Source organism: Coregonus lavaretus, assembly GCF_964263955.1.
Source record: "Coregonus lavaretus genome assembly, chromosome: 36".
NCBI lineage: Eukaryota > Metazoa > Chordata > Actinopteri > Salmoniformes > Salmonidae > Coregonus > Coregonus lavaretus.
This window is the reverse complement of record NC_140023.1, coordinates 10,536,892-10,552,518: the sequence shown is the minus strand read 5'-3', so window position 1 is coordinate 10,552,518 and position 15,627 is coordinate 10,536,892. Positions and strand designations below refer to the sequence as shown.

Sequence of the window (15,627 nt, the reverse complement as noted above, 5' to 3'; positions counted from 1 at the left end):
GATGTAGCTCAGTTGGTTGAGCATGGCGTTTGCAACATCAGGGTTGTGGGTTCAATTCCCACGGGGGGCCAGTAAAAAAAAAAAAAAAATATATATATATATATATATATATATATATATATATATATATATATATAAAAGAATAATGTATGCACTCACTAACTGTAAGTCGCTCTGGATAAGAGCGTCTGCTAAATGACTAAAATGTAAATGTAAACGTTTGTGACGTTGTGGCTGTGGTAACTAATGACGACCAGCTCCAAGGCTAGTACCAAAGCAAATATTTTGGATATAATGTCAAGATACTTGTCTCTCCGCCCTAACAATGGGATTCGTTGTCCACAAAGCGGCACGGCGGGCTAACTAGTTCCCGCCTATCCTTTCTTTGGATTGGTGGATACAGAGAGAGAGATGGAGAGAGATGCTATGCTACTAGCCTCATGCTATGAATCTCGAGACAACTCTGATATCAAGTTTTTTTTTTCTCTAAAGGTTGCGGGGATGTCACGTGTCCTACTTATATCAGTACACTCGTAACAACCTAAGCATTACGAAACGTATATTAAATCAAATAAACCTGACACAGCAAATAAGCCATTCATTTTTTGTTGACCAAATTCGACACTGTCATTGACCTCCATACAAAAACACATCGCTTGGTGGGCGGAAAAACGCCACCTACTGGAGGGAGACGAAATTTCCGCCGAGTTGGGACTCTCTCTTCACCTCTTCTTCTCTGACCAAAGACAGTACACACTCTGTGCTCATACTGTACATGTGAGCAGCGCATGCGTGATGTTCACCAACGACCACCCATAAGTTACTAGCCAATCACATTTCACTTGGCCATTGTCAACAAAACATTTCGTTATCATTGTTTTCCTGCTGCCTGGTAGTGTTGCACAACAACTTCTAGCGCTTACTCGTGTGATCGATTAAAATAAGACCAGACGTTTTTATAGTTCGTCGACAGAGCTCTATCTGTAGATTTAAACACTTTTTAAATAAACATGTCGCTTCAGAAGGAAATTCCGTATAAGGAGAGCTTGCAGGGTAAGTACAGTAACTAACATCAAACAAGCTTTTTTAGCTAACGTTAGCTGGCCACAAATAATTGTTATGTAAGTCTATGTAGCTGACTAACAAACTAGCTACCTAGTTAGCTAATGTTGGCATCAACTGGAAGTTGTCAGGTCAGGGGAATATTGTTAAAGCTTGTCAAATAATAGCTAACTAACTAGCCCCATGACTGTTAACTTAGTCCCAAAAATCTATTTCTTACGGAATTGGATCACGTTAAACTTCCGTTCATTCCTGACTGGCAAGATTCAACACTAAACGCTACAAAGGAAAATATCTAGCTACTAACGTTAGCTAAGTTGTCAAACTAGTTTCTATCTATCTGTGGGTAATATGTATCCACAGGTTCCTGGGTGGAGCTGCACTATAACACTGGCAGTGGGAGTCAGGGGAGCCAGGAGCAGATCTCAACAACCCCTCTTGATGTAGACCTGGAGAAGTTACTACTTGACGCCCAACACGAGTCAAGCAGGAGTACCTCAAGAGGAAGTTCACAATGCGACAGGTATGGGGAAAGGAAATGGTTACTGTGCTGAGCCTTAGCTGAGCCTTAGTTTCCCTGGAAACCTGACATTGAATTGTATTGAATTCTATGTCAGGCAGAAATTAGTGTTTGTATCAGGGAAGTTACCACTCATGACCTCTACAAGCCAGAATGTTGAATACAATTGTATTTTAAACTACTTTACCAGTTGCCCGTGCAGTTGGTCCTTTTGGGGGTAGGAATGTGAGACAATATATCCACAAAAGAGTATAATTAAATACACTTTTCAAAGCCCTACATGGGAGAACCATGTAAACACATGCAGGAGCTCGGCAAGAATGCATGCTTCTCCCGCATGTATTTTTATCTTGTGCACATGCTTCAGGTGATAGAAATCTGATCGCACTACCATCTCTTTGAAAAGTTGATGTAATTATACTTTTCTGGGGATATATTGTCTCACATTCCTACTGCCAAAAGGACCAACAGCACGGGCAAACCGGTAAAGTATGTTAAAATCTAATTTTTTAAAACATTTTGGGTTGTGAGAGGAAACTTTCCTGATTCAAATGCTCATTTTTGCCCGACGTACAATTCAATGCAATTCAACATCTGGTTTCCAGGCAAAGCCTTGGTACCCCATCTTAGCAGATTACCTAACACACATTTAAAAAGTTCTAACGATATCCTGAGTCATCTTTATTGTCTATCTTTCCAGTCCGCTTAGGTCACAGACACCTCTTCTTCTGTTTAGAGGCTCAGAGGGAAACAGTTCACAGGTAAATACATGGTCCTTAGGGGTTGTAAGGTTGTCTTCTGTTGTTCTTCTTATATGTATTGTGACGTTCAGAAGGTAATAATTCAGGATAATACCAGACTTTACATTAGGTGAATAGTACAAACATGTTTATGATTCCAATGTGGGAAGTTCTAAAGTTGTTTACTAAGGCATTTCTACATTGATTTCAGTCTGAGGAAGATAACCAAGAAAGAATCCGGGAAGTAGAGAATCTACTGAAGAAGAATGCTGACTGGATCTGGGACTGGTCCAGTCGTCCTGAGAACAACCCACCAAAGTGCGTAGTACCCTGTAATTATATACAGTAGGGCCCAATGTTCATAATGCTGAAGATGGAAATGGAATGTAGAGAGAGAACATGTCGGCACAGCTGAATTGTACAGAGAAGGGTCTTTGTTTCAATATTCAAATTCGATCTCCAGCTGTCCCGTAGTAATGAACGAGTCGGGATGAGACAGACAGACAGACAGGCAGCTTTTCTCAGCCAGTCGAAATCATGAATCAGCATCATTTTTATGGACTGTAAGTTAGCCGTAGTTGGCTAGCTAGCAAGCAAGGGATGAGAACATTGCCAGCCAGTATGGAAATTGAACATTTAGAACGAACAACTGGGTCGTGTCCATAGATAAAGAACAAAAAGACTGAACGACTGGGTCCCATCTCTGGCAACCGAACCGATAGAACAAACGACCAGCCGGCTTGGGTAGCAACCCTAGATTTGTGTCGCGACTATATCTTGTGGAAGGATGAAATAGTATGAATAAATTAATCAAAATAACGCTTTTAATGGAAATATGTACAGTGAGGGAAAAAAGTATTTGATCCCCTGCTGATTTTGTACGTTTGCCCACTGACAAAGAAATGATCAGTCTATAATTTTAATGGTAGGTTTATTTGAACAGACAGAATAACAACAAAAACATCCAGAAAAACGCATGTCAAAAATGTTATAAATTGATTTGCATTTTAATGAGGGAAAGAAGTATTCGACCCCTCTGCAAAACATGACTTAGTACTTGGTGGCAAAACCCTTGTTGGCAATCACAGAGTTCAGACGTTTCTTGTAGTTGGCCACCAGGTTTGCACACATCTCAGGAGGGATTTTGTCCCACTCCTCTTTGCAGATCTTCTCCAAGTCATTAAGGTTTCGAGGCTAACGTTTGGCAACTCGAACCTTCAGCTCCACAGATTTTCTATGGGATTAAGGTCTGGAGACTGGCTAGGCTACTCCAGGACCTTAATGTGCTTCTTCTTGAGCCACTCCTTTGTTGCCTTGGCCGTGTGTTTTGGGTCATTGTCATGCTGGAATACCCATCCACGACCCATTTTCAATGCCCTGGCTGAGGGAAGGAGGTTCTCACCCAAGATTTGACGGTACATGGCCCTGTCCATCGCCCCTTTTGATGCGGTGAAGTTGTCCTGTCCCCTTAGCAGAAAAACACCCCCAAAGCATAATGTTTCCACCTCCATATTTGACGGTGGGGATGGTGTTCTTGGGGTCATAGGCAGCATTCCTCCTCCTCCAAACACGGCGAGTTGAGTTGATGCCAAAGACCTCGATTTTGGTCTCATCTGACCACAACACTTTCACCCAGTTCTCCTCTGAATCATTCAGATGTTCATTGGCAAACTTCAGACGGGCATGTATATGTGCTTTCTTGAGCAGGGGGACCTTGCGGGCGCTGCAGGATTTCAGTCCTTCACGGCGTAGTGTGTTACCAATTGTTTTCGTGGTGACTATGGTCCCAGCTGCCTTGAGATCATTGACAAGATCCTCCCATGTAGTTCTGGGCTGATTCCTCACCGTTCTCATGATCATTGCAACTCCACGAGGTGAGATCTTGCATGGAGCCCCAGGCCGAGGGAGATTGACAGTTTTTTTGTGTTTCTTCTATTTGCGAATAATCGCACCAACTGTTGTCACCTTCTCACCAAGCTGCTTGGCGATGGTCTTGTAGCCTTGTGTAGGTCTACAATCTTGTCCCTGACATCCTTCGAGAGCTCTTTGGTCTTGGCCATGGTGGAGAGTTTGGAATCTGATTGATTGATTGCTTCTTTGGACAGGTGTCTTTTATACAGGTAACAAGCTGAGATTAGGAGCACTCCCTTTAAGAATGTGCTCCTAATCTGAGCTCGTTACCTGTATAAAATACACCTGGGAGCCAGAAATCTTTCTGATTGAGAGGGGGTTAAATACTTATTTCCCTAATTTAAAATGCAAATCAATTTATAACATTTTTGACATGCGTTTTTCTGGTTTTTTTGTTGTTATTCTGTCTCTCACTGTTCAAATAAACCTACCATTAAAATTATAGACTGATCATTTCTTTGTCAGTGGGTAAATGTACAAAATCAGCAGGGGATCAAATACTTTTTTCCCTCACTGTAAATCATTATTTGAATATGTTGGTAAGCCGTTGTATAAAAGTGATAATGCCCTCGAAGGCGATGTTTGGAGGATATATTGGCACGGTTTATATATCCAATATATCCTCCAAACAGCAGCTTCGAGGGCTTTATCACTTAAACATACTTTAGATCTGGTTTTAGTCGTTTAAGTTTACACTGAAAGGGTTTTTCCATACCTACTGTTTGGACTTAGGCAACGCGAAAATACGCTTAGGTGGCCCACCCAAGGATTTAAATGGCAGAAAAATCCCTGTAATCACTGATTTAAGCTAAAGTTTACTAACCCAGTTGTACAGTGCCTTGCAAAAGTATTCAGCCCCCTTGGCGTTTTTCCTATTTTGTTGCATTACAACCTGTAATTTAAATGGATTTTTATTTGGATTACATGTAATGGACATACACAAAATAGTCCAAATTGGTGAAGTGAAATTAAAAAAATAACTTGTTTCAAAAAATTGTTAAAAATAAATAACGGAAAAGTGGTGCGTGCATATGTATTCACCCGCTTTGCTATGAAGTCCCTAAATAAGATCTGGTGCAACCAATTACCTTCAGAAGTCACATAATTAGTTAAATAAAGTCCACCTGTGTGCAATCTAAGTGTCACATGATGTCACATGATCTCAGTATATATACACCTGTTCTGAAAGGCTCCAGAGTCTGCAACAACACTAAGCAAGGGGCACCACCAAGCAAGCGGCACCATGAAGACCAAGGAGCTCTCCAAACAGGTCAGGGACAAAGTTGTGGAGAAGTACAGATCAGGGTTGGGTAAAAAAATATCAGAAACTTTGAACATCCCACAGAGCACCATTAAATCCATTATTAAAAAATCGAAAGAATATGGCCCACAACAAACCTGCCACCAAAACTCACGGACCAGGCAAGGAGGGCATTAATCAGAGGGGCAACAAAGAGACCAAAGATAACCCTGAAGGACCTGCAAATCTCCAAAGCGGAGATTGGAGTATCTGTACATACAGTGGGGGAAAAAAGTATTTAGTCAGCCACCAATTGTGCAAGTTCTCCCACTTAAAAAGATGAGAGAGGCCTGTAATTTTCATCATAGGTACACGTCAACTATGACAGACAAAATGAGAATTTTTTTCTCCAGAAAATCACATTGTAGGATTTTTTATGAATGTATTTGCAAATTATGGTGGAAAATAAGTATTTGGTCAATAACAAAAGTTTCTCAATACTTTGTTATATACCCTTTGTTGGCAATGACACAGGTCAAATGTTTTCTGTAAGTCTTCACAAGGTTTTCACACACTGTTGCTGGTATTTTGGCCCATTCCTCCATGCAGATCTCCTCTAGAGCAGTGATGTTTTGGGGCTGTCGCTGGGCAACACGGACTTTCAACTCCCTCCAAAGATTTTCTATGGGGTTGAGATCTGGAGACTGGCTAGGCCACTCCAGGACCTTGAAATGCTTCTTACGAAGCCACTCCTTCGTTGCCCGGGCGGTGTGTTTGGGATCATTGTCATGCTGAAAGACCCAGCCACGTTTCATCTTCAATGCCCTTGCTGATGGAAGGAGGTTTTCACTCAAAATCTCACGATACATGGCCCCATTCATTCTTTCCTTTGCACGGATCAGTCGTCCTGGTCCCTTTGCAGAAAAACAGCCCCAAAGCATGATGTTTCCACCCCCATGCTTCACAGTAGGTATGGTGTTCTTTGGATGCAACTCAGCATTCTTTGTACTCCAAACACGACGAGTTGAGTTTTTACCAAAAAGTTATATTTTGGTTTCATCTGACCATATGACATTCTCCCAATCCTCTTCTGGATCATCCAAATGCACTCTAGCAAACATCAGATGGGCCTGGACATGTACTGGCTTAAGCAGGGGGACACGTCTGGCACTGCAGGATTTGAGTCCCTGGCGGCGTAGTGTGTTACTGATGGTAGGCTTTGTTACTTTGGTCCCAGCTCTCTGCAGGTCATTCACTAGGTCCCCCCGTGTGGTTCTGGGATTTTTGCTCACCGGTCTTGTGATCATTTTGACCCCACGGGGTGAGATCTTGCGTGGAGCCCCAGATCGAGGGAGATTATCAGTGGTCTTGTATGTCTTCCATTTCCTAATAATTGCTCCCACAGTTGATTTCTTCAAACCAAGCTGCTTACCTATTGCAGATTCAGTCTTCCCAGCCTGGTGCAGGTCTACAATTTTGTTTCTGGTGTCCTTTGACGGCTCTTTGGTCTTGGCCATAGTGGAGTTTGGAGTGTGACTGTTTGAGGTTGTGGACAGGTGTCTTTATACTGATAACAAGTTCAAACAGGTGCCATTAATACAGGTAACGAGTGGAGGACAGAGGAGCCTCTTAAAGAAGAAGTTACAGGTCTGTGAGAGCCAGAAATCTTGCTTGTTTGTAGGTGACCAAATACTTATTTTCCACCATAATATGCAAATAAATTCATTAAAAATCCTACAATGTGATTTTCTGGAGAGAAAAAATCTCAATTTGTCTGTCATAGTTGACGTGTACCTATGATGAAAATTACAGGCCTCTCTCATCTTTTTAAGTGGGAGAACTTGCACGATTGTTGGCTGACTAAATACTTTTTTCCCCCACTGTAGGACCACTTTAAGCCGTACACTCCACAGAGCTGGGCTTCATGGAAGAGTGGCCAGAAAAAAGCCATTGCTTAAAGAAAAAAATAAGCAAACACATTTGGTGTTCGCCAAAAGGCATGTGGGAGAATCCCCAAACATATGGAAGAAGGTACTCTGGTCAGATGAGACTAAAATTTAGCTTTTCGGCCATCCCCACAGTGAAGCATGGTGGTGGCAGCATCATGCTGTGGGGATGTTTTTCATCGGCAGGGACTGGGAAACTGGTCAGAGTGAAGGAATGATGGATGGCGCTAAATACAGAGAAATTCTTGAGGGAAACCTGTTTCAGTCTTCCAGAGATTTGAGACTGGGACGGAGGTTCACCTTCCAGCATACTGCTAAAGCAACACTTGAGTGGTTTAAGGGGAAACAGTTAAATGTCTTGGAATGGCCTAGTCAAAGCCCAGACCTCAATCCAATTAAGAATCTGTGGTATGACTTAAAGATTGCTGTACACCAGCAGAACCCATCAAACTTGAAGGAGCTGGAGCAGTTTTGCCTTGAAGAATTGGCAAAAATCCCAGTGGCTAGATGTGCCAAACTTGTAGAGACATACCCCAAGAGACTTGCAGCTGTAATTGCCTGCAAAAGGTGGCTCTACAAAGTATTGACTTTGGGGTGGTGAATAGTTATGCACACAAGTTTTGTTTCACAAGAAAAAATATTTTGCATCTTCAAAGTGGTAGGCATGTTGTGTAAATCAAATGATACAACCCCCCAAAAAATGCCAAGGGGGGTGAATACTTTCGCAAGCCACTGTAACTGTGTTGTGTCTTTGTAGGGAGTTTCTGCTGAAACACCCCAGGCACTCAGCCTCTCTCAGCATCAGGAAGACCAGCGTCATGAAGAAGGGAGGTGTTCTCTCCCCTGACTTCCTCAAGCTTTTTCTCCCTTCATTATTCATTTCTCACATACTCGCAGTTGGCCTGGGGTAAGGGACTGAGCATTTTGTAACTTAAACACAGTACAAATACATGCAGTCTATTGAATACTTGCAAAGCTGCCTTTTACTATTACTAAAAGTACGGTGTCCCAGATGGTTGTCGAATTGTTTTGTATTTTAGCGAAATGCCTTTTGAGAGAGTTGTAATACAATAAAGTAAACACTACCCTGTTGAGGAAAAGTAGGCTAAGTGAAAGCATGCCGCTGGCCATGGATAGATATTTCAGAGCAGCCATGATTCATTTTTACTTGAATCAAAATAACATTTTTAATGGCCTTTCTTTGCTATTCTGTCCTTCTCAGGATATACATTGGGAGGCGCCTCAGCACGTACAGCACCTACTGAAGCTGATGCTGCATTATGACACCACTGTTGTGACTCATACAGCTGTCATGTCTTCAAATGGGGCAACTTCAGAATCCAAGGAGAAGTGGTTGATGTAGCATTCTCCATTTTAGCTGATTGCCTCAAATTGTATCTTCTGAATGCTGTGACTGCTTCTTTCTCCCAGATATGTCTTGAATCAGGAACTGATTTGTGGTGCCTTGTTCCTCTCGCTATTTAGAATGCTGATGTTTTATATTGAACTGCTGCCAATTGGCATTGTTGTTTCTCGTTTTCTTAAGCATATTGAGTTTGTGGTTTGCCTGATTTTTATTCTTAAGGGAATGATTAATGTAAATTAATATTAATTGTGAAATAATTTCCTGCACTAATTTTCTTTGAAAAAAGCTGGGGTTGTGAATACATTTCATGCTACATGTGAATAAATTTCATGCTACATGTGAAAGGAAGGGTGTGAATTCCAACTTTGGGGGGGGTCTCTAATTTAACCATTTATTTGTTTAAAATGCTATTGTGTACTGTTACAGTGGTAAAGACAAAAATAAAAGCTTATTCCAAATGAAATGAACACCCCCACCACTCTGTCATGGTTTAAACCCGTGACAGTTGGTTCAGGTTCTTTCAATTGCATTCATCTCTCTTCTGTCTGTCTGCCTCTCTGTCTGTCTTGAGCTTTCACTAGAAAACTTGCAACATTCTATTGACTGGGTTCAGCCGGCTAGCAAACTTGCAACATTATCAACTGGGCCCTCATGCCGATGAGCTCAGAACAGACACTTGTATTTGAGTCCTGTATTTCAGCCCCTTTTCAGGTGTCCCAACTTTTCTTTTTACAAAAAATGTCAATTTGTTAGCAACACAATTAATTCAGGCTACATGAGTGCAGGCCTAAAGAAAATCGCCGAATGTCATTACACGTTTTGGTGTTTTGTAACAGATGTCTCTTTCCATTCATCCAATGGCTGGTGCACAGTGCACTGTTTGGATGCTGGAATTAGTGGAGTGGATGAACGTGCACAGGTAGCCTCAATTTTGAAGTGATTTGTTTGACAATCAGATAAAAACATTATGACTGGTTGTGTTCATGCCACATTAAAAGGTAATACATGTTTAACGTTAAAATACATGTCTTTACTATTAGGCCCATAAATGTAGAAACTATTCAAGCACAATCATGATGAAATGTTTTGTTTGTTTTTCGTAACTACAGTATATTATAAATACGAAACAATGTAAATGTTTTTATTTGGTAATTTATTTTACAGTGTCAGCTGGTACTATATCTGGTACAGAATATGGTAAGAAGTGGTACTTTCAGGTACTCCAAAGAATTGCCTGGTACCACATCTGCAGTGGCGCTTGTTTTAAAGCATCCCAAGTTATGTAATTAGCATGCAGTTTTAAAGAAAATTATAGGTCAATATCACTGTGAAATAAGATGTCTCCAATTTTTGTATGATCAGTAAGTCATTCATATAATAATCTTTGCTACTTACATTGTATTTTTTGAGCACTCATATGAATTCCCTCATTTTCTCTGAATACTGCAACTTATTGAATAGACATCTACAGTATCATCTAGCTCCAGGACTATTCTCACCCATTTAAAGTAATGGAGGCATAATGCAGATGAATACAATTAGATTTTATTTAACTTTGGTCAACATAATTAAACAAGTGAATACACTGCCACCATGTTAAGAATGATTAAACAGAGATAGGCTTTATTACCAGTGTTCCTGTTTTTAATATCAGTACAGGTCTATTCAACCATCATTTTTGCATTGATAGAACTTGGAAAACAAAGTATGCAGTTTTGACTTTAGTGGCATCCCAATGAATGATTTAAAGGGCACATGTAAGAAGAGGTTTGTCTGAATCTCCTGCTCTTACTACACAAAGAACCATAAACTTTCCATGTTTTGGAGGAACTCTGTATATCACTAGATCTATCAGTATGATGTGCAGTACTCTTCCTCTGACTATTATATACCTTGTGTTTTCACAGACAGCCGCAAATAGCAGCAGTAATATGAGACAAATCTATAAAATAGAATAAAAAAATAATGCACATAAGGTTTGTAAAACATTTGGGGACATAACCGGTAGCTGTCATTGATAGACGTAGGTATTAAGGCTGCAGAATCCCTTTGTCTTGCGTCTCTTCCCATTAAGTTTCCAGCCTGTATCTTAAATGAGAGCAACACATAAATACATATCTTGACACTTGTACATGGTCAGTCTCAAATGGTGATTCTGAAACTTAAGAGTAGTTATTTTAGTGATAGCTTGAAAGAACTACTCAAAAGACCGCGGTGCGACTTTACATTTTTTCCACCTCACTACAACATAAAAACATGCAAACAATTCTAAACATGATTTCAATTTTAAAACACATCTGTAGTTCTATTTACTTTTATTAAGTGGATGACACCATAAAGGTGTATTTGAATAGATACAGTCAGTGAGATAACGTTACCATTTCTGGGGGATAAATTGGGGATAGGAGGGAGTGGGTGGAGAAAAGAAGATGTCCACTTTCCAAATTCACGACCTGTTGCAAGTGCTTTAGCCTGAACGCATGGTCAATGGGGAATGTTAACAGGTAGGCCTATAACGCATGAAATATCCATGTTTCAGAAAGCCCAAAAAATCTTAATGAGGGTGTTACAATGACAAGAGGTCATTTTCAGGGCTTTCCATAGTTCGGTTGTTAGATTATGAAATGAAGGCTGAAAATGTCAACACAAACACCAATGTTCAAGAGTTTGACCTCTTGCGTGTGCCGTTCCATTGATTCAACGCAAGGTGGGCTCTCAGGGTCCGATCTTGGCCCCGGCACTGATTCACCCAAGACTAAATCAACCTGACTCAAAAGAAAACAGGCCGACCAATCAACCTCCTGCCACAACAAAAAGAGGAGGAGGACGAGAGGGCTGTTTGTTTCTGTTACAGATAAACCACTAGGCTTAACTATCCAGGAACAGTAAAGCCTTGTCGTCAGGATGGAGCCCAATACTTTTTTTAGTTGATCTTGTCCTGGAAAATGTACAGGTTGTTGGTGGCCGCCACAGCGATGACGTTTTCTTTGGGGTGCCAGGCGGTGTGCAGGATCTTCTTGTTGAAGTCCAGGCTGTCCACGCTGATTTCATCTTTCTTCCTCTTGCCACCGGTGGAGACTTTGCGGGGTTTGAGTGTAGCCCGCGGTTTGCTGCACTCCCTGGAGGCCTCCAGTGTAATGTCCTTCCTCGTGTTCCGGTCAAACATCCGGAAAAAGTTGTTGTAGGAGCCGGTCATGATGGCACTGAGAAAGGAAGGAACCTGGGTAATTTATAATTCTCCAAAGATACTCCTTAAAAATGTACATATTGGCAGAAAAGTTGTCCAAATAACAACATAGTAGTTGCAGAATGCCTTAAACAGAGAAAGTGCTAGAGTTTCTTACCTGTCGCTACCGTTCCAGCAGCACTCAAACTTGTCGAAGATGCAATCATTTTCATACAACGAGCAAAGCTTGCTGCGAAGGTATTCGTGAACCTGAGCGGGAGAATGTTGATTAGTGTATTTGGAAAATAATTGCATCTTTCCAGCTATTCTATACACCTAACTGGACAATTGTGGACCACACTAAAAATGATGCCGTTATTGGTAGTGTTATCACTAGGAAGAGCAATGTAGGTACCTGATACGTCTCGACTGGCCTGTTCTCCATGTTGAGGTCCCACACCTTGACGGAGAGGTAGTCCCGTGTCATCATGTAGCGCCCGCTGTGACTGAACTTCACGTCAGAGATGGACGAGATGATCTCAGAGAAAAACGACCTGCTGCTTGGATCCTCAGGCTCCTCAAAGACTGCAATCACAAACGTGGAAATATTCAAAAGGACAGACAAAACCCCTGAAAATAGACAATCTAAACTAATTTATCTGTGAATGAACATCATTTAGAATGCAGAGAACAAGGCTCTATGAATACTCACACTTGGTGTGCCTATCGCAGAGTGCTGCTGTTCGCATGTCACAGAGGCGTATGGTGCCTTTGCTACTGCTGTACACAAATACATTGCATTGGTTTGGATGGCACTCAGCCGCTGTGATCACCTCTGTCAGTTCCTCCATGTTGGCAGGCTTGATGTCTACAATGTCTGAGAACACACTGTTAAGGAAATTAACTGAAATAGGTCTAAAGGCGTCAAACATTGGCTCCCTTGCACGATTCACTATCTCTTCTGAAATAAGTTGAAATTGAAGAAACTTTTGGTGTTCACACCTAAATCTAAACTGAAATTGAGAACTGTATACGCTAATAGAGGACAGTTTGGACGAAGCAAACATTTGCATCTAAAAGTCATGATGATGGGGACTGATACGTTTTCAGAAAAGGATACTAAAACTTCGGTCTGTGATTTCCAAGTGCCATAGATTAATTCTTAGATCATCAGCGGAGAGGTACGTTTGATGATCGCTATTTACAGAAATTGAATTAATATGATATGTGTGAGCGTTGGCAAACACCCTACGAGGACTTGCTTCTACCATGAGATCCATGGGCATCAGCACTGGTACCTGTAACCACAGGACAGATTTATTCAGGGGAGGAAGCTATAAGCATGCAGAGCCTGTGTTTTTCCTTGTACAGTGTCTGTTGAAATCTTAAAAGGTAAAGCAACATTAAACCAACCCGGAGGGAGGTAATTCTAAAGGGATCCCTGAGACGTCCGTCTTCGTCTTTCAAGTTGTAACCCTCAGCCCGCTTGTCTCGTTCACCGATTTTCCACAATTTGATCGTTTTGTCTGTACAAAAAAAAAAAAAAAGTATGTTGAGGGTGAAGAGAACCTAACAAAAAGGTTAGTAGGTTAAAGCAAAATGTTCTTACCATTTGTTGAGAGTAGAAAGTGAGCTGAGTTTTGTTGGGGTAACCATCTTATTTTGTTAATTTTTTCCTCAATTTCTAAACTTTTCAAGTAGTCAAATTCAGGTTCGTGACTCTGAAAAGTGCTATAAACGTTGTATTCCCCTCGCAGGTGTGGTCGATTCTTACACTGAAAGAGAAAAGTAGATGTGCACTGCGTGACAAACTTGGATATTAAGCATGTTTTATATTTAGAATTTCATCCAGTGCCTTTCTTTCCATAACAACCTATCATACCTGACTCCAAAAATGTATGTCAGTGTTCATGAAAATACATTTAGCTTGTCATTATAAAATTCACCTCCTGTTCATGTTGAAATATGACAACTCTGCCTCCCTTGTCTCCAGTTGCTAGCAACTCTCCAGAATGGTTGAATTCAACCGTTGAGATGATATCAGCTGAAATGAGGACATGTCACATTAAATCTGGATTCTGGAACATGATCATGTGTAATGTATAAGGGCTGTTCTAATCAAATAGATACACATCAGCAAAAGAACAGCACCTGGTAAAGAATAACACCAAAACCAATATTTAAAAAAAACAATCATGGTGCAACTTTCATGGGTGCACACACTATGCATAGTAGCCGACAGAGCAGCGTGTGGATTTCAATATTTGCATCCCTGAAAATAGTTGCAATATCAGTCAACGCAAGAAAAATGACTATGACTTTGAATGAATCAAACAAACTGACTCCCTCCCTACTGCTTCAGAATGTTCAATTGCCATATTCCCGACGCAGCCCTTTGACGTCACTGACAAACTCGCCCCCACATAACTAGCTACAGTAGTTAGCAAGATGACGCGCTAGTTTACGACAGTGCGTTTATCTTACTACCTACATTACAATAATTGAGACGTATTCTGACTTCCTAATTGTTATTATATGTTACATACATGTGCGGGACATAAGTTACAGGGGGAGGTTGTTTGGGTAAAACAGCTTGCTAATAATTCTAGCCAACTTGATTTGCAAGCAAGAAGAGCTAGCTCACATGCTAACGTTAGCTAGTTAGAAAAACAAACTCAGCATTGCCCAGCAGTGGTACTCATATACATGCAGTGTCATGACTTTGTTTGTGGAAAGACAGTAAGTCAAAGGCGTAGTTAGCGAAATAATAAGATTACAGCATCACATCATTGATCACATTTTAGCTCAAACGCTAGTAACGTTAGCTAACTCACTCGTTAACCTAACTAGCTAACGTTACTGTACTCACCTTCTGCAACATCTTCATCTATCGCTCCCTTCACTTGTGAGAAACACCACTGAAAATCATTTCCACCGGCAACTCCTGCATAACAACAATATTGGAATCATTACTTAGCTAGCGTCAGTTCACCAATCCATTTAGAGTCAAATGCTGTGTAAGTTAAAACTTGCATTCAGGCCACATAGCAGCAAGTGAGTGGTATGGGGACCCTGTCCCGGCTACAAAAGTAGCTTACCTGCCATTGTTTCATTTAGCAGAGTTAGCTATTACTGAACACGGCTTGCACTGCTTATTCAACCAATGCAACTTGCGTGAGGTAAAAATAGTCAACATTCACAGGCAAAGTGAGGAGTCAGGGATCACGGAAATCGTCCGTGATTTTTTCCATCCAAAATGGCGCATATTGCATAACACAATGACGTAATTTCGACATGTCACCAAGCATCTTTAAGTTATAATAAAAAATAACATGCCACTTAGCAGACGCTTATCCAAAGCGACTTACAGTCATGTGTGCACACATGTTTACGTATGGGTGGTCCCGAGGATCGAACCCACTACCCTGGCGTTTCAAGCGCCATGCTCTACCAATTGAGCTACAGAAGACCACAGCTATCATCCACCCATTCATTCATCCCCAGCTGTAGGCAGTTTTGTCTATGTTTGAGTCAGTCTACATTTAGGCTCGGCCCTACTCCTTGCAATTTAATTGAGACAACAGAAAAACTGGATTAATTCAAATGGATCCTCACCCCTCATGTTGATGACTGCAGTGGAAAGTAAAGTATGTATGGTTGTAAATGTAACCTAAGA

General features: G+C 41.1%; 2 protein-coding genes across 2 annotated transcripts; one reads left to right on the top strand and one right to left on the bottom strand.

Annotated features, from left to right (window-relative positions):
• The first annotated feature begins 684 nt into the window (after positions 1 to 684).
• Positions 685 to 9,324, top strand: LOC311110754 (BCL2/adenovirus E1B 19 kDa protein-interacting protein 3-like). The gene is made up of 6 exons (XM_084153315.1): positions 685 to 1,053; positions 1,426 to 1,585; positions 2,283 to 2,343; positions 2,534 to 2,640; positions 8,177 to 8,326; positions 8,642 to 9,324. The coding sequence occupies exons 1-6, from the start codon at positions 1,011 to 1,013 to the stop codon at positions 8,682 to 8,684; spliced, it is 564 nt and encodes a 187-aa protein (XP_084009441.1). The 5' UTR covers positions 685 to 1,010; the 3' UTR covers positions 8,685 to 9,324.
• Positions 9,325 to 10,314: 990 nt separating this feature from the next.
• LOC311110753 (serine/threonine-protein phosphatase 2A 55 kDa regulatory subunit B delta isoform-like) lies at positions 10,315 to 15,214 on the bottom strand. The gene is made up of 10 exons (XM_084153314.1): positions 15,050 to 15,214; positions 14,821 to 14,895; positions 13,898 to 13,995; positions 13,561 to 13,726; positions 13,365 to 13,477; positions 13,072 to 13,249; positions 12,664 to 12,828; positions 12,367 to 12,536; positions 12,130 to 12,221; positions 10,315 to 11,988 (listed from the first exon to the last, which is right to left on the bottom strand). Exons 1-10 carry the CDS (start codon positions 15,054 to 15,056, stop codon positions 11,709 to 11,711), a joined length of 1,344 nt encoding a protein of 447 aa, XP_084009440.1. The 5' UTR covers positions 15,057 to 15,214; the 3' UTR covers positions 10,315 to 11,708.
• Positions 15,215 to 15,627: the final 413 nt, after the last annotated feature.